A 17,413-nucleotide genomic window follows, 5' to 3' on the forward strand; every position below is an offset into this window, starting at 1 on the left:
TGACCAGGTCGGCCCTGTATTGAAATAAGTTTTCATTTTTTTTTCGATTGCCGTCACATGATAACATACAAGTACATGATAAATTGTCGATACTTGATAAGTTGCAGTTGCTCAATTAGCTAAACTAGTACTTGTTATTCGAATCTTTATTCAGTGATACTTGTTCTAATAAGTTGTTTATTGTATTTCTTTTGCGCCCTAAATTCATGAAAGAAATGTCGAATAGAAGTGAGTTATTGGAAAAGCTAAGGAACATAAGTGAAGAGTGCTCCAATATTATTCTTTCACAATGCAGTCATTTTGACTGCCTTTGGGCAATATAGGTATATACTAAATTTCAGTCTTTCTAGTGTTAAGGATGCCCTCGCCTTACTCCGGAAACGCTTCTCCCTGGCGGCATGCAGGCTTCAGTTGCCTGGACACTGGGGGGGCTAAACCAGGAGGCAAAGGGAGGCGCCCCAAAGAGCCAGGGGGAGGAGACCAGAGTCAGGGGGCGGTGGGTGGCCTGCCCCTTCCTCGCCAAGGTCTGGAGCCCGGTCCTGGGCCCCTTCCCTTCTCCTTCTGCGCCCGCTCCCTGGGCGCCGCAGGATCCCGGAGGCTCAGGAGCCCCAGCCCCTGCGGCGCGAGCGCGCGTGCGCCCCCTATCGGTCGGTCGCGAGGGGCGATCTGCGCTCTCCCCGCCCCGAGCCCCGGCCGGTGGGGACGCCCCTGCGGAAGCCCAGGTGCCCGGGCTGTGCGGGCGGAGGGAGCGACGCTGACCCGCGTCCACGGAGCGCCCGTCGCTCCCCCAGCTCGGCCAGGTCCGTGGGATCCTGCCGTGCACACAGGTAGCCCTCCCGTAGCGACTGGCCCCCGGACTCCGCGAAAGGCTGTGCTTCCGTCCGGAAGCCTGTGCGCGGCCACACTTCCTCCTCCCGGACCCCGGAGCCGCCCTCGGCGGAGGCCCTGGCGCCTTTCCGTCCGCCCCACTGCGGGTCCGAGGCCCGGGCGCGGGGGTGGGCTGCGCTGTGGACTCGCCACCGCCCGGACGCCCGAGCCCCGCTGGGCTCCGCGCAGCGCGGGTGTCCGCCTCCCTCCTGGCCTCCCTCCCGGCCTCCCTCCCGGCCTCCCTCCCGGCCTCCCTCCCGGCCTCCCTCCCGGCCTCCCTCCCGGCCTCCCTCCCGGGCCTGGGCTGGAGGTGGGGTGGAGTGGGGTGAGCGCTGGGGAGCGCAGCCAAAGGGGGAGGAACCCAGAGGAGACTTCGGGGAGCACAGTTTAGCAGGAGCCCCAGAGTCCCTGAGCTGCTGGCTGGTCCCTCATCATTGGTGTGTCCCCCATGACTTGGCACGTGGGGCTTGTCTGTTAGGACTGGGAAAATCAGCGAAGAGTGACATTGGACTGAAGTTTGACTGTGGGCCAGGATTTAAGCCTGTATCTACATTAACTCCCATACTGCTGTCCGCACTGCTACCGCACGTGCAGTTGGGGAAACTGCCTTGAAAGGGGGGGAGCCGGCATCCGCTCGCAGGGTGAGACCACCAACCCGGCCCTCGCCTCCCACCACCGAGAGGGAAGGGGGGACCCTGGAGCTCTGCCAGGTGCCTGCACTTGCAAAGGTCCCACGAGCAGCCCCTCAGGCCCCACACAAGGGTGGCTTCAGACCAGCAAACTCCCAACCCCCCTTGACCCCTGTTTACACCAGAGACATCCTACCTCCACGCCCCACCCCTGGACTCCAGGCGCTTTCTGCTTCTCGTCAGAGTATTTTCACCTGGCTTTTTGAAATTGAGATCAGCAAAAATGGGAGAAGTCCAGTGGTGACCCCTTAGGCTGCCGAATGAAAAACTCACAGAAGTAAAACAAATTAAAGCAGCTATATAGTATAAAAGTGGAAAGGGCAGACCCCGGCACAGAAGATACACTTTGCAGAATGTACTCGAAGTAATTGCACACATGGTTGCAACTAGTCAGGGACACAGGATGCGGTTAGTATATAAAATCAAAGGAGAGGCAGGGAGAGAGAGGAGGAGGCCCCGTGACTCCCAGTTCATTTTGAGGCTTGTTCCGGTGAAAAGTCCTTGGTGAGGCATCGAGTCCTTTTGTGTCTTTGCAGATGGCTACCCTCCCTAAGAAGGAGTCCAGGGCACCTACCACCTGTCTGGGCCTGGATACTAACTATGGGGATGGCTTGGAAAGAGAACGCTCCAGAAAGCCAGACCACAAGCGGCCAGAGCACTATGGCGTGGGTGATCCTACCACCCTGTTCTCCTCTGACGGCTCCCACTTGTCCTCCAGAGGAAGAATCAGTAAATGGTTCTGGGACTTGGCTGAGGAGGGCTACAGGACCTACCACATGGATGAGTATGATGAGGACAAGAACCCCAATGTGAGTGAACCCTCCTTCCCACTGGACTGCAGGGCGGCGATACCCTACCTTGACCCACAGGGCAGCATCTAGCTTGCTCTTGCCAGGTTACACTTATGGTCCTCTGACCTCCAAGAGGGCTTCTGATATAGAACACATAGAGAGAATAGAATAACGAACCCCCAAATATCCATCACACAGCTTCAACAATTATCCATTTATTGCCAATTTTGTTTCATCTATATACTCACCTATTCCACCCTCAGATTATTTTTCATCAAATACCAGCAGTATCTCATTTTATCTGTAAAATTTACAGTACATTTCTCTAAAAGATAAGGATTAGAAAAACCATAACTGCAGTACCACTTACACCTACAAAATCCTCCAAAAGATTGGGGAGACATGTTTTATTTAAAATTCTGCAAGAATTGGGGAGCACAAACAATATATTTCACTGGTACTCTGAAGAAGGGTGTAGAAAGGCCTCAGTTTATTACCTGGGTTAGAAAATGGCCCAGTTAGGCCCAGCCGGCATGGCTCAGTGGTTGAGCGTCGACCTATGAACCAGGAGGTCACAGTTGATTCCTAGTTGGGCCATATGCCCAGGTTGCGGGCTCGATCCCCATTGTGGGGCGTGCAGGAGGCAGCCGATCAATGATTCTCTCTTATCATTGATATTTCAATCTCTCTCTTCCTCTCTGAAATCAATCAATAAATCAATCTTCATATATATATGAAGAAAATGACCCAGTTGTAATTAAGGGGAGCTTGATTTGTGAGGGAGGAATTTGAGAACCATGGAATGCTCTAATGTGGATTCTGACCCACAGACGGTCAACTATTTGCCTTGAGAGCTGGGGCAGAACTAGGGTTTGGGCCACAGCTGTGTCACTGTGGGGTGTGTATTCGTGAGCTAATTACTTAACCTCTTTGAGCTTTAGTTCATCTCTAAAATGAGATAATGATACCTGTTCCATAGAAGAGTCCCAATGAAATGAGAGCAGGTGTGCAAAGTTATCAGCACAGTGTTTCCACATGGAGCATTCAGGAAATGGAAGCTGCTGTTATTATGAATGTTATTTGTCCTGGTTGTTGTAGGTTATTCCCAGTAATACTTTCAGAGCTGTCGCAAATAACCTTTAATAATCTTTATTTGTTGAGCATCTTTCAGATACTGGGCACTGTCCTAGATGCTGAGGGCATAGCAGTGAACAAAAATAAAGTTTCTGCCTTTATGGAGTTTATAGTCTGGGGGCGGGGGGGAGGGGGGGACAGATAGTAAACAGTTCTATATATTGAACCAAGTCAAACAGGGGTGGTTGGAAGGGTGGATTGCAGAGAGCTCCGCTGTGCTGCTTCCTTGACCTTCCATTGGCCTCCCTCTGCCATGTTCACCCTGCCTCTGTGCCTCTCCTCTCCAGGGCATCATCAACTTGGGCACCAGTGAGAACAAGCTCTGTTTTGACCTTCTGTCCAGTCGGGTGAGTCGTGGCGCACATCTGGGCGCATCACCAGCTCTGAAGGCCTGGTTCCTCTTGGACTCCCTAGAATGCTTCTCCCACCGGAGCCTGCAGCTTACCTCAGTGGCCTTGGCCGGGGAGTCAGGAGTCCAGATTCTAGATCTGCCTCAGGGACAACTTTCTATATGGTCTTGGGCGAGTCACTTTGCCTACTTTGATACTGCTTCTTTTTCTCTTCACGTCCTGCCCCTCACATAGATCCTCCTGTTGGCTGGGTCCCTGCTCTCAGGGAAAACACTCAGTGAGGGTAGGTGGGGTGTCATTAGTAATGATCAGCTGGCTCTGGGGTTGGGCGTGGTGCTGATTTGTAGCTTTTGCCGATTCCCATAGTGTCAATACTCCCACCAGGACCGGTTTCTAGCTACTGATAGGACACTATTGCACACAAAATTGGGAAGAGAAGTGCAGTGGCACTCAAATACAGGATGGAGCAAAAAGTAGGTTTACACTTGTGAGTACACAAAACAAGAGTTTATTGTATTATTAATTATTAATTTTCGTATCATTTCCCATATGAACAACTGTCAATCTTCTTTTGTCTCACCCTGTATAGTATTTTCTCTTCTAGACACACAGATAGAAATAACCTCAAGAGCACAGAAGGTAGTAAAATGTAGTAACATAATTAAGAACAATATCGTTTGCGTATTTACTACCTTTGTGTTTAATGTAATTCACTTATATAATTTGTATAATTTAATTTTTGAAATGGCTGTCTATTAACACAGCTTGAGCTGGTGCCAGCCATCTCTAGCAAACCCCTGGAAATGCCTGTTAAATGTCTCCCGAGGCCTAGCAGTCAGACTTGGGATTGTAGAAAGAGTGATGCTTAACTCAAAGGGACATGTGTCCAAAGGTGACAAATTCACATCCCAAGGGGAGAGGGGTGTAGTGCAGGCAGTGGGCTTGAAAGGCATGCTCTACCTAAAGCCAGCTCCCCACACGCCAAGGTTGCCCAGCACCATCCAAAGAAATAAAATTTGAGCCACATATATAATTTTAAACTTTCTATTAAGTAAGTGAAAAGAAACGGGTACAATTCATTTTAATAATATACTGTATTTATCCTAATATATTTAAAATATGACCATTTCAACACATAATCAATGAAGCATTTTATGTACTTTTTTCAGATCAAGTCTTCAATATCCAGTTTTTCTCAATTCAGACTAGCCCCATTCCAAGTACTCAGTAGCCACATGTGTCTAGCAACTTCCATATTGGGCAGCGCAGCTCTAAGGGATGAAGGAGAAAGGGGAAGGCTCGAGTCGTATACGAGTGGCTGCCTGCCTTTCCTCTTGTCCCACTGCCCACGGGCCCGGCCTTTCCTTGACATTGTGTGTGTGTGATGCCCTGGGTGTCACTACCCCAGCACCTGGTCAGGGTCAGGATGGTCTAGAAATGACCACATTTTCCAACGTGTGAGGTTGAACTGAGCCTGCAGGACGACAGTGGCCTGACTCCCTCCGAAGTTGGCATCATGACCCAATTCCAGGACTTCTTCTTTCACCCCAGGGAGGAGCTGGGTAGCACGGACTCCCATCATGGCCTCTGCAAACCCACCCCTCTGGGTTTTTTCAGGTGTCCATGTTGAATAAAGAGCACTCGACTGGAAGGCAAACATTCTAAGATTCTCAGCTCTGACACTTGCTAGCTCCGTGACTTGGCTGAGGCACCTGACTTTTTTAGCCTCTGTTTCCTCATTAGCACATTGGGCCTGAGAATGCTGGCCCCGTGAGCCCCTCTCACAGCTTCTTTGATGAGGAGACCAAGCCCTTGGCTTGAGAGGCCCTGGTGCTGTGTGATGCAGGTGGTAGTGCCGACCGGCCTTACTGTGAGCACGTGTGACCCTTGGCCCTGCTCTTTCCTCTCTGTCCCCAGCTGAGTCAGAGTGACATGCTGCAGGTGAAGCCGTCTCTGTTGCAGTACCCTGACTGGAGGGGACATCTGTTGTAAGTAGTTGCAGAGGCCAGTGGCTCTCCACCCCAGGGCAGTTTTGCTTCCCAGGGGACTCATGGCAATGTCTGCAGACATTTGTGGTTGTCATAACGGAGAAGTGAGTGCTACTGGCTATTGGGTAGAGGCAAGGGTTGTTGCTAAACCTCCTACAATGCCCCGGATAGTCCCCAGAACAAAGAATCATCTGGCCCCAAATGTCAATAGTGGCAGGTGGAGAAAGCCTGCCTTAGGCCGAGGGCTACTTAGTCCCGGAGACCTGCTGGGTGATCATGGGGTCTCCTAGAGCATTTGCAGGGGCCTGGTGCCTCCTGCCAGTCCCACCCAGCTCAGGAGCTCCCTAGCTTGGTTTCTCTGGCTCTGAGGCATAGGGAGGGCCTTCATATGAGGGGTCCTTAACCCCACTTTCTCAGTAGCTTTAGAGGAGCCAGAATCAGTTGAAGGGGAGTAGGGTGGGAGATGGTAAATGATACTAGTAAGAGTTTGTACTTATTGAGCATTTACGAGGGGCCAGATGCTGTCCTGGGGATAGTGATTAAGCAGGACTTGATTCCAAGAGTGATTCCAAAGCACATGTTCTGACAGTAATTAGGATGGTGGGCCCAGACCACTGGCCTTGAGTGTGGACTCTGCCAAGTGACCTAATTTTTTCAAATCTCAGTTTCTTTGTCTATAAAATGAGAATAATGATAATAATAGTTACATCATAAGGTTGTTGCAAAATTTAATTAATAAAATTCTCCAAATAACACCTGCATAAGGTAAATGCTCAATAAATATTAGCAATAATAACTATGATAATAGTCATTTTTATAACAATATTATTATTATTATTATTATTACCTAGATCTACATAGAGTGTTACTTATGATGTCCCTGAGATGTGCTGATTCGGTGGGGTTGGCTGTCCTAGAACTACTGAGAATGAAAGTTTCGATGCCTGTGGATAGTGTTGGGGTGGAAGGGGAGAGGTGGGTGGAGATATTTACTGATCACATTCTCTTGTGGGAAACATTGCTGGGTAATGGCCATTGCCTGAAGATTCGCCAGAGGAGCTTTGGGATGGACTGTGGGTTGAAGGCCCTTTGACAAGCACTGCCCCTCTGTCTGTCTTACCTGCAGCCTCCGGGAGGAAGTGGCCAGGTTCCTGTCTTTCTACTGCAGGAGCCCTGCACCCCTTAAACCGGAGAATGTGAGTAGCCCTCCTCCTCCCCTCTTTCCTGCTCTTCTGTCCCTCCCCCAGCTTTTGGCTGGCCAGGGATAAGGGTTGGGGGGTGGGGGGTGGGATTGCCTTTCACTTTGTTTTGCTTTATTTCCAAGAGGAATTAAGAACACCTCGCTTCGCCCCTCCCTTAGAGTTTGGGTATGCTTTCTGCCCCACTTTGTCCTGTTGAAACCAACAACCAATGGGTCCAGGCTGCCTGTCACTACTTGAGCCAATTAAGCAGAGACAGGGTAGAATCATATAGGTTAACTCCCATGTCCTGGGGCATACAGCTCTCAGCCAGGGTAGAAGGTGCTCTCTCTAGTCAGAACGGAACAATCACAGTTATCAGAGCAGGATTAATATTTCTTATAATTATATCTAGTCCCCACTATTCTATTTCTGCCCCTAACACTGTGGCCCCTCTTTGCCTCCACACCTTTGGACAAGACTCCGAGTGGGCAGCTCCCTCTTCCTTGCTCAGTTGACTTAGAGCAGTGTCCCCACAAATAAGCCACAGGAATGAACTGGGCCATTAGTCAGGAGAGGCCTTCAGAGTCCTGAAAGGCACCAAGTTGCAACCTGGCTCTCCCGCTGCGCTGTGCAGGGACAGAGGCTGCAGGTCCTGGATCCCTCCTAAAATAGACTCACTTTTGTCCCATGGATGTGTCACCCCCAGGTGGTTGTCCTGAACGGCTGTGCCTCTCTTTTCTCTGCCCTGGCCACGGTGCTGTGTGAGGTCGGGGGTAAGTGAACTATGGCCCGCTTCGCACTGGGAGCTGCCCTGTGCCTGCAGTGTCCAGCTGCCTGTCCTCGAGGGCTGCATCAGAATGCTTTTGGCCATAATAGACTACTAGCCTACAGGGGGCTGAAATAAGTCGCTTGGCATGAGCTACCTAGTCATACTGAGAACACATGGACTGTAGTCATGGTCAGGAGTTATTGGTTGCCAGGAACTGAGGCCCACCCATGCTATCATATTCAGTAATGATAACATTTCCTGCCCATTCTAGGACAATCACGAATCGGGTCAGTGGAACACTATCTCTCACTGGGATATGCAGTCTCCTCCACCCCTTTTAATGCAGGCCTTTCTCTGGACCTTCCTGGGTCTTGTATGGCCCAGTGGTGCTGGTCCAGCTGCCACTCCACGTGGCCTTTCCATTCAAGTTCACATCCTCACAGGTGTCTGTGCTTCTCAGAGCAAAGTCTTGAGGGAGAAGATGTGGTGGGTTTCTGGCCAGCCAGTGGATTGACTGCCTCGGGTCATTAGTCTAGCTCTGGTCCAATCCCTGTGGCTGGGGAAAGGAATGCTTAGGGCAAAGGCTGCCCTTTTTAGCGGTGAGCAGAGTGGACTGGGCTAGTGGAAGTTTGGAAAGGGAGAGTAGCTTGACCTCTTGTGTTTTCTTCAGAAGTGGAGCAATGCCTTTACCTCTCTGTTAGAGCAGAGCTTACAGTCATCTCACCCCCCACCCACAGCTGGAGTCTCTGCATGACATCCCTCCCCAAATGCTCTCAGCCTTTGTGTGAATGCCCCCACGGGTGGAGAGCCCGTCCTCCTGAAGCAGCATATGGTATCTCTGGGCAGTTCTATATGTCGTCAGGTTTTTCCACTTGCTGAGCCCAGATCATCACCCTGCAGCGTCAACTCCTAGGTCCAAGTCTCCTAAGACTGACCCCCCCCCCCCATGCTGAGTGCCTCAGTGGGATCCTCTAAGCTTTAGTTTCCCCATTGGTAAAGTTAGGGGACAATAGTACTTACTTCACAGAGTGACTATGAGGATCTAAGGAGATGCAATGCAAATAAATGTTTAGCACACTTCCCAGCACATAGTAAGTGCTCAATAAATATTAGCTCCTGATTTTTAGATGAGGAACTGATCTCAGTGGAGCCCAGCTCTAGAAAGTGTTTTGGGAGTTGAGTGAGGGAGCTCGCCCCGAATGTTCTCCAAGATCATTGCAGGCTTGGAGAGGCTGGGGTGAATGGACAGGGGTCCATGAGCTCCAGCCAGAGGGTGACGAGCCCTGGCCCACTCCTGCCCCCAGAGGCTTTCCTGATCCCTGCCCCTTACTATGGAGCCATCACACAGCACGTCTATCTCTATGGCAACGTCCAACTGGTCTGTGTCTATCTGGACAGTGAGGTAAGAGTTCCTGGAACCCCAGGTAGGGGTTCCTGCAGGCCAAGGCTTTCCTGCATCTGAATCTGAGGGTGGACATGGGAGAAAGTCCATGCTGAGGGCTCAGGGGCTATGGCTGAAAGGGGAGTAGAGGCTCCTGTTGCCCATGGCCAGTGCCTAGGTTCCCCGGGGCCCCCCATTCTCCCAGCTCTGAGATCCCTGGGATTGATGTAGAGGCCAAGGGAAATCCCAGGGGACCACATAAAGATGGTGGGGTGAGGATGAGGCAGAGCAGACCTCAACATGGAAATCCTTAGACACCAATCTGAGGACCTTTGGGCCTCTCCCTGAAACCTAGTAGTGGTGAGGATGTCCCTGATGTGGCGGTGGGGTGGGGGCGGGTGGCAGTGAGAGGGGAGTGACCCCACCTGCATTTTTCCGGAGACTATTCTAAGGAGGCTGGAGATGACGGGCGGGAGAGGCCCCTGGAGTTCATGGGTTTGAGGAGGGGGGTCACTGAGTTTGGCTGTGGATCTTTTTCCAGGTCACTGGGCTGGACACACGCCCCTTCCAGCTCACAGTGGAGAAGCTGGAGGTGGCCCTGCAAGGAGCTAATGCTGAGGTCTGGAGTCAAATCAAACCAAGACTCGGAGTGGGTGGGTCTGAGCCAGGCACAGATCCCGCTTCCTGTGGCTGGTCTACTCCGAGTAGGGGTGGCACTCCGTGATGAGATGGGGGTAGGCACGGAACCATTCTGGGGGCAAAGCAGGAGCCTGCCCATGGAGAGTCTTCCCCCTAGAGCAGGGGTGAGGAAAGGCAGGCCCGAGGGCCGTCTAAGGCCTGTGAAATCATTTGGTCTGGCCCTGGTAAGGCATTAGGGGTGAGTTAATGAAATGTTTGACCAAATATAGCAGGCTAATTTTTAAGTTGATAATTTTGTGTGGCCTGCGAATGATGTTATCAATATTCAAATGGCCCTTGGCAGTAAAAAGTTTCCTCACCCCCGCCCCGGAGGAAGACTGAGACCTCAGTGCACAAATCATCAACCAGGGAACTTGATTAAAAATATTACCCCACGTCGCCTGATTCTGGTTCAGCAGGTCAGTCGGAAGCTCAGCAGCCTCCCTGGCCATTCGAGGAGGTGGTCCTCCCTCTGTGGGGGATCTGAGGCCTCCTGGAGAGAGGCAGAGAGCTGGGATCCTCCAGCGGTTCCTTTTCAGTCCACTTTTCAACAATCTGTCAACTTATCCTTTTTTACTGTAGTAGTGAAAGCTGTCCGTGCCCACTGAGGGAATTTTAAAAGTGCAACCCCCTCCCACCATTCTACCAACAAAGGCAACCCCTGCTGGCCGTGTGGACATATTTCCCTCTAGGCCAGTGGTTCTCAACCTGTGGGTCGCGACCCCTTTGGTGGTCGAACGACCCTTTCACAGGGGTCGCCTAAGACCATCCTGCATATCAGATATTTACATTACGATTCATAACAGTAGCAACATTACAGTTATGAAGTAGCAACGAAAATAATTTTATGGTTGGGTCACAACATGAGGAACTGTATTTAAAGGGCCAGAAGGTTGAGAACCACTGCTCTAGGCTGTGTTCTCTGCATATTTTCTTTCATAGCAGACCCAATGCTGCAGATGTAGTTCTCTGCCCTCGTTGGCTTCCTGTTGGGTGGTGAACACGGTCCCATCACATTTCCCTGGGGGCCTGCCCAGCCACCAGCCCCGGCCCGGGGGTCCCTGTGGCTCTGGCCTTCGGGAGGAACTGATGGTGTCCTGCCCCCTGGTGGTTTCAGGGTGTGAAGGTCAAAGGCCTCATCCTCATCAACCCCCAGAACCCTCTGGGTGACATCTACTCCCCGGGAGAGCTGCGGGAGTACCTGGAGTTTGCCAAGAGGTGAGGCACCCCACACGCACCCTACAAAGCATCTGGCACATGAGGGTCCTGGCGAAGGCTTTGGGGCAGGTCCTTTACAAACTCTTTTCTCCACTGTGGCTCCCACCTGCTCTGGCTTTCCTGGTAGTGGGATGCTAGTTCTTTCTCTCCCGCTTTGTAACAACTATCATTTACTACAGACTCTTGGGGCCAGACACCCTGCTAAGCACTTCCCGTACCCATCTCACCCAGTCCTCCCAACAACCCTGTTAGGTACAGATACTGTTATTACCCTGTTTACTGAGTCTATGGGGGTGGGGGAGTCAGTCTGAATCTAGGTCTGTTTGTATTTAACTGTCTTGCACTTAACTGTGCCCTTCCTCCGTGGGGGTGCCCGAGGGCTCCGCCTCTGCCCCACAGGGCTTCAAAAGCCCCATGTCATCTGCTTTGTGTATGTGGCTTCCTGTGTGTTTGAAAAATAGAGGATGAAACTAGTTTGGGAACCCTGGGCTGGATCCGTCCCTCTGGATTTCTGGGTCACTGCTACCCCGCCCTGGGGGATGCATTGAATCCATAAACCAAGCTCTTTCTCCTTTACCTCTCCCCCCACCTCCGGCCCCAGGCATGAGCTACACGTGGTGGTGGATGAGATCTACATGCTGTCCGTGTTCGAGGAGTCACTTGGTTACCACAGTGTCCTGAGCCTGGAAAGGTGAGGCTGCCATAGCAGAGCTGACTCTGCTCTCCCCATGTCCCCCATCCCGCCCCCTGCCCTGGCCCCTCTGTGGCTCAGCCCCAGGGCATGGCCTGCCCCTGGTGATTCCTTCTCCATCCATCTGGTCTCATTGTCCTCAGAGCCCTAATGAGAACAGGGGAGGACTGGGCCAGATCGGTGGTTTTCAAATTGTTCTGTGGGGTTTCTGAGAGCTCCAAGGGGGGGCCTTAGGAGTCCTAAGGGAGGGCTGGGTGGTGGAAAATTGGCCTTTGCTGTTTCCTTCATCAGCAAAGTAGCTCCAGATCCATCCATCCATTCATTCATTCATTCATTCAGCAAATACTCTGGAGCCCCTTGCATATGCCATGCACTTCTGGGTATTTGGACTTTTTCATTAAATTTAGTTTAAGCCCAGAATTTGTGGCCAAAATACCTTTGGAAACACTTGGACCAGATCACCTGTAAAGTCTGTAAATCTAACCGTTTCTGGTCTCTGTTCAGACCTTGCTACGTCCCTTCTCTCAGCCCGTTCTCCCACAGCTCTGCCACGTGCATGGAGCGTGGGCTTCAGGTATGGATTAGGAAAGTGAGACACAGGAAAAGCGAGGCGCTGGGGATGCAACAGCGAACAAGAGAGACATGGGCCCTTTCTATGTAGAACTTTTATTTCTAGCCAGAAAACAACATTTCAGCAGCTAAATACACGGCTAGTCATTTGATTAAGTGCTAAAATGGAGAAGCCTGGCAGTCCCGGGAGGATCCCCCGGGCTACCCACTTGGCCAGGTCTACTGGGAGGTGGTCAGAGGAGGTCTGTTTGAGGAAGTGACGCTTGAGCTATGCCCTAGATTAGGTGTTGGCAAGCGCTTTGAGATCAAATGGCTATTTCAGGCTTTACAGGCCATGTGGTTACTCATTCAACTCTGCCATTAAGGCGCCACAGCAGCGTAGACGGTACATCCATGAAAGAGTGCGGCTCTTTTCCCAATAACCTATTTGTGAAAACAGGCAGCAGGCCGGATGTGGCCTGCAGGCTGTAGTTTGCTGACCCCCACTCTAAAGGATGCGTGGGAGTTGGTGATTCAAGAGACGAAACCAGGGCTGGACCCAGAACCAGATTCATCCGTCCATCTCCTTCTGTGTTCAACTGCACATGTGAGCTCCCGCAGGCGGGTCTGTGTTGCCTCCATCCCCACACTGTGCTCTCTGCAGGCTGCCTGACCCTCAGAGGACCCATGTGATGTGGGCCACCAGCAAGGTGGGTCTCTGGCTGGCCTTGGGGTGTCAGGGAGGTGGGAAGGCGGAGAGGTGGGTAGAACTGACTTTCTCTGTGGAGGGCCAGCTACCGCCTAGGGCAGTGGTTCTCAACCTTCTGGCCCTTTAAATACAGTTCCTCTTGTTGTGACCCAACCATAAAATTATTTTCGATGCTACTTCATAACTGTAATGTTGCTACTATTATGAATTGTAATGTAAATATCTGATATGCAGGATGGTCTTAGGTGACCCCTGTGAAAGGGTCGTTCGACCGCCAAAGGGGTCGCGACCCACAGGTTGAGAACCGCTGGCCTAGGCTGTCTTTCTCCTGCAGGACTTCGGGATGTCCGGGCTCCGCTTTGGCACGCTGTACACTGAGAATCGGGACGTGGCCACTGCAGTGGCTTCCCTCTGCCGCTACCATGGCCTCAGTGGCTTGGTCCAGCACCAGGTGGCACAGCTGCTCCAGGACCGCGGTGACTACCTGGGCCTGGCCGCCTGAGAAGGGAGGGAGGGTTGTAGTAGGTCTGGGACTGGCCAGGGATCATGGATGCTTCGTGCATGAGAAAGATTTAGGGTGGTGGTTGAGAGTACCGGCTGGGGGCCCAGGCTGGGTTCATACCCTACTCAGTCACTTCCTGGCTGGGAGGCACAGTCCTTCACCTCCTCGAGCCTCAGTTTCCTCATCTGTAAAATGGGGATCATAATGGTACCCATCTTGTAGGGCTAAAGCGATTTTTCATTCAGTTAGAATAGTAGCTGGCATATACTAGACCAGTGATTGCGAACCTATGACACGTGTGTCAGAGGTGACACGCGAACTCATTTTTTTGGTTGATTTTTCTTTGTTAAATGGCATTTAAATATATAAAATAAATATCAAAAATATAAGTCTTTGTTTTACTATGGTTGCAAATACCAAAAAATTTCTATCTGTGACACAGCACCAGAGTTAAGTTAGGGTTCTTCAAAATGCTGACACGCTGAGCTCAAGAGGTTCGCCATCACTTGGTCAATGTAAACTCATTATTATTAGCTGTGAGCACTTAGAAAAAAGCAGAAGCTACTATGGAAAAATGTTATAATGGAAGTCTCTCTCTGTCTCTACGGGGTCTGTTCTGTTCCCAGGCTCAGATAGTGAGTTTAGGTGGTAAAGGGACCTGTAAGTGCCCCCAAGTATTGAGCCCAACTAGATGTTCTCAATCCATCATCTCCGTTGTCTCTCCCAGAATCCTAGGAGGCAGGTATTCCTGTATTTTCCCCACTATTTTATAGATGAGGAAAATGAGGACCAGATAGTGCACACCTGCTATAATAGCTAAAAATTTAAAAATAGTGGCAGCATCAATGTTGGTGAGGACACGGACAGCTGGAATGCTCCTGCAGCGCCGGGGGGAATGTAAGATGGTGCGGCCACTTGGGAAACCAATTGGCAGTTGCTTTTAAAGTTCAATACCAAATGGCCCCGCAATCCCATTCCTAGGTATTTCCCCTCATGGTCACGCAAAAGCTCTGCGTGAATGTTCATAGCTGCTTTCTGCATCATCTCCCAAACTGGAGACAACCCCAATGCCCTCCGCGGGATAGTGGAGGAGCACACAGTGGCCGTCCACACGGCAGGGCGTTACTCTGCCATAAGACCCACGACAGTGCGGCTTAATCTCAAAGGCAGTAGACTGAGCCCAAGAAGCCAGTCTCGAAAGATGACACGACTGTGTGACTCCACTGCTATGACATCCTGGAAAAGTGACAGAGAACAGAGCAGTGTTTGTGGGGAAGGGGATGATGGGACTATAAAGGTAGCACGGGGTATTCTTTGGGGTGAGGGGACTGCTCGGTATCCTGTCCGTGGGGGTGGTTATTAAAATCTATATGTGTGTTACAATTCACGGAATGGAATACCAAAAAAAAATGAGGATCAGGGAGGGGAACTTGTCCACACCTTGTCAGAGGCCATGCTGGAGTTGAACCTCAGCTGGTGTGACTGGGAGGCATCACTCAGTGGGGTTCAGCCTTTGAATAGGGTCTGTATCTTGAAGGACTCTGTCAGCGGGGCCTGGCATTGTCGGGGCCAAGTGTCCTGATTTAAAGTGCTTTACCCCCAAAACTGAATATTCCCGTCTCCCCTAATCAACCAGTTAGAGGAGGGGCTCACCCCGTCTTGGCTGCTGGTGACCTTTTCAGCATTTTAGCCTCATGGGACAGAGTGGAGGGTCGATGGGGGATTTACCTTTTGGCTTCTCTTTCACCCAAACAGATTGGATCAACCAGGTGTACCTGCCCGAGAACCATGCCCGGCTCAAGGCTGCTCACGCCTATGTCTCTGGAGAGCTCAGGGCCCTGGGGATCCCCTTCCTGAGCCGGGGCGCAGGCTTCTTCATCTGGGTCGACCTGAGGAAGGTAGTGCAGGTGGGGAGGGGACTTAAGCCTCCCTCCAGCAGGTGAGGAGCGGGGAGGTCTCCTCCACATCCTGAGCCCCTCCACCCTCCCAGTACCTGCCCAAGGCCACCTTTGAGGAGGAAAGGCTGCTGTGGCGTCGCTTTTTGGACAAGAAGGTGCTGCTGTCCTTCGGCAAGGCCTTCGAGTGTAAGGAGCCCGGGTGGTTCCGCCTGGTCTTCTCGGACAAGGCCCACCGGCTTCGCCTGGGTGAGCGGTCTGCCCTTGCAGCCCCCCTCCTAACTGTATCCTTCCTGCCTCCTTCTGGCCCCACGTGTGACCCAGCAGCCTCAGCTGTTCCTCCCCGCCCACCCGGCCATCAGTGCTGACGGGGCCCTCACTACCCCTTCCCAGGGATGCAGAGGATCCGAAAGGTGCTCACGGGCACACTCCGGGTGGCAGAAGACCCCCCTTCCTCTCAGACCCAGGAGCCAAGGGGCCAGCACATCTGAGCTGGTCATTGCCTTGTGGCCAGTGCTGCCATCCTGAGGTGTTCAGGGATTCCAAGACTGGTCGTGGCTGAGCCGTTGGCCAGGAAGATAGCCCTGCCCCTGAAGAAGAACTGTTCTTGCCTCGCTCAGTGCCAGTGGAGACCTGGTCCATCCCCTTCCCTCTCTATTAAACAAAACTGGGATAAACTAGAGACCTCTGTGTGAGTAATTTATAGAATGGAGGAGTCGTGACTGCCCCCAGCCCCCTGTGGTCGTGAAAAGAAAACAAACAGCCTGTACCTTCTTTTTAGCAGTCTTTTCATTCTTCCTCTTTTGTTGCCAGGGAAACAACTCAAAGGAATGACACATAAAAGAGAGAGTACACCCCCCAAATAAAAAAGAGTGATAATTTCCAAACTATAAGGAGAAAGGACTGCATTCTACACGTTCAAATTGTTCTCCACACACTTAGAACCGGTAGACCTGGGACCTGGGGCCTGGGGCCCAGGACAGCCTGTTTGGGACCAGGTGAACAGGACCCCATGGTGGGAGTCAGGAGGGGCTTCTCTGACTCTGGGATGCTCTTCCTCCTCCTCCTCCTCCTCCTTTCTGGGAAGGAGCCATCTTCACTGATGATCCCCAACCAGAGTGACCTACCCATGACTTGGCGGGGGGAGGTGTGGGGCTGGACCCTGAATGGAGGCTGCTGTTGAGACAAGCTGACCAAGGCTGGGCTCTCCACTCTATGAGTGCAAAAAGCCACCCACCCTGTCTCCCGTTCCGAGCCCAAATGAGCTTGTGATTGCCCTTAGAGCCAGGTGCTGAGGACCCCTCCTAGTGCTGACACCCCTGTTTTTTTGTTTATTATTTATATATTTTAATTTATTGAAAAAAATTTTTTTTAGAGAGAGAGGAACACTGATTTGTTGTTCCACTTATTTATGCACCCGTTGGTTGCTATTCATTGGTATGTACCCTGATCTGGGACCAAACCCCCAACCGTGGTGTATGGGGACAATGCTCCAACCAATGGAGCTACCAAGCCAGGGCCCGCCACTCTGTTTGGAAAAGCTTTCCTTGTTCTTCTTTTAAGAGAATGTTGGTGAAATCAGCATTTCCTTTCCAACAACAATGCTATTTGGTTTAGGATCCTTCCTCCCCCCCCTCCCCTCCCCTTCCTCCCTCCCCCTCTCCCTTCCTTCTTTTCTCTTTTCTTTTCTTTACTTTACTTTTCTTTCCTCCCTGTCTTTTCTTAAATGCCTTCAATGTGCCAGAGACTGTGTTGGGTTAATTACATATATTATTTCTAGCTCTAGCATGGTGAGTGCCTGGGAAACTGTCATTAATATCCCTCATTGTAGAGATGAGGAAACTGAGTCTCAAAGAGATGCAATGATGTTCCCAAAGTCACATAGCTAAAAAGTATCAGCCAGGATTCAAAGTCAGTGTGGTTTGATTAAAAATTCTGTGCTCTTTGCACTCTCATGATGCCACTTTCTTTGAGAGCACTCCTTCGCAGTTCCTGACCGTCAGTGCGATCTTTGCTTTGTC

The 17,413-nt window shown here is 51.4% G+C and overlaps 1 protein-coding gene across 1 annotated transcript; it reads left to right on the forward strand.

Moving 5' to 3' along the window:
* Nucleotides 1-650: 650 nt before the first annotated feature.
* ACCS (1-aminocyclopropane-1-carboxylate synthase homolog (inactive)) lies at nt 651-16,073 on the forward strand. Its single transcript, XM_081098501.1, has 15 exons — nt 651-827; nt 2,093-2,365; nt 3,769-3,828; nt 5,749-5,819; nt 6,946-7,015; nt 7,707-7,773; nt 9,074-9,171; nt 9,692-9,769; nt 10,946-11,046; nt 11,648-11,737; nt 12,951-12,996; nt 13,330-13,471; nt 15,253-15,395; nt 15,488-15,641; nt 15,786-16,073. Exons 2-15 carry the CDS (start codon nt 2,093-2,095, stop codon nt 15,881-15,883), a joined length of 1,491 nt encoding a protein of 496 aa, XP_080954627.1. The 5' UTR covers nt 651-827; the 3' UTR covers nt 15,884-16,073.
* The last annotated feature ends 1,340 nt before the right edge of the window (nt 16,074-17,413 follow it).

This window comes from Myotis nattereri, assembly GCF_964212035.1.
Source record: "Myotis nattereri genome assembly, chromosome: 9".
In the NCBI taxonomy this organism is placed as follows: domain Eukaryota; kingdom Metazoa; phylum Chordata; class Mammalia; order Chiroptera; family Vespertilionidae; genus Myotis; species Myotis nattereri.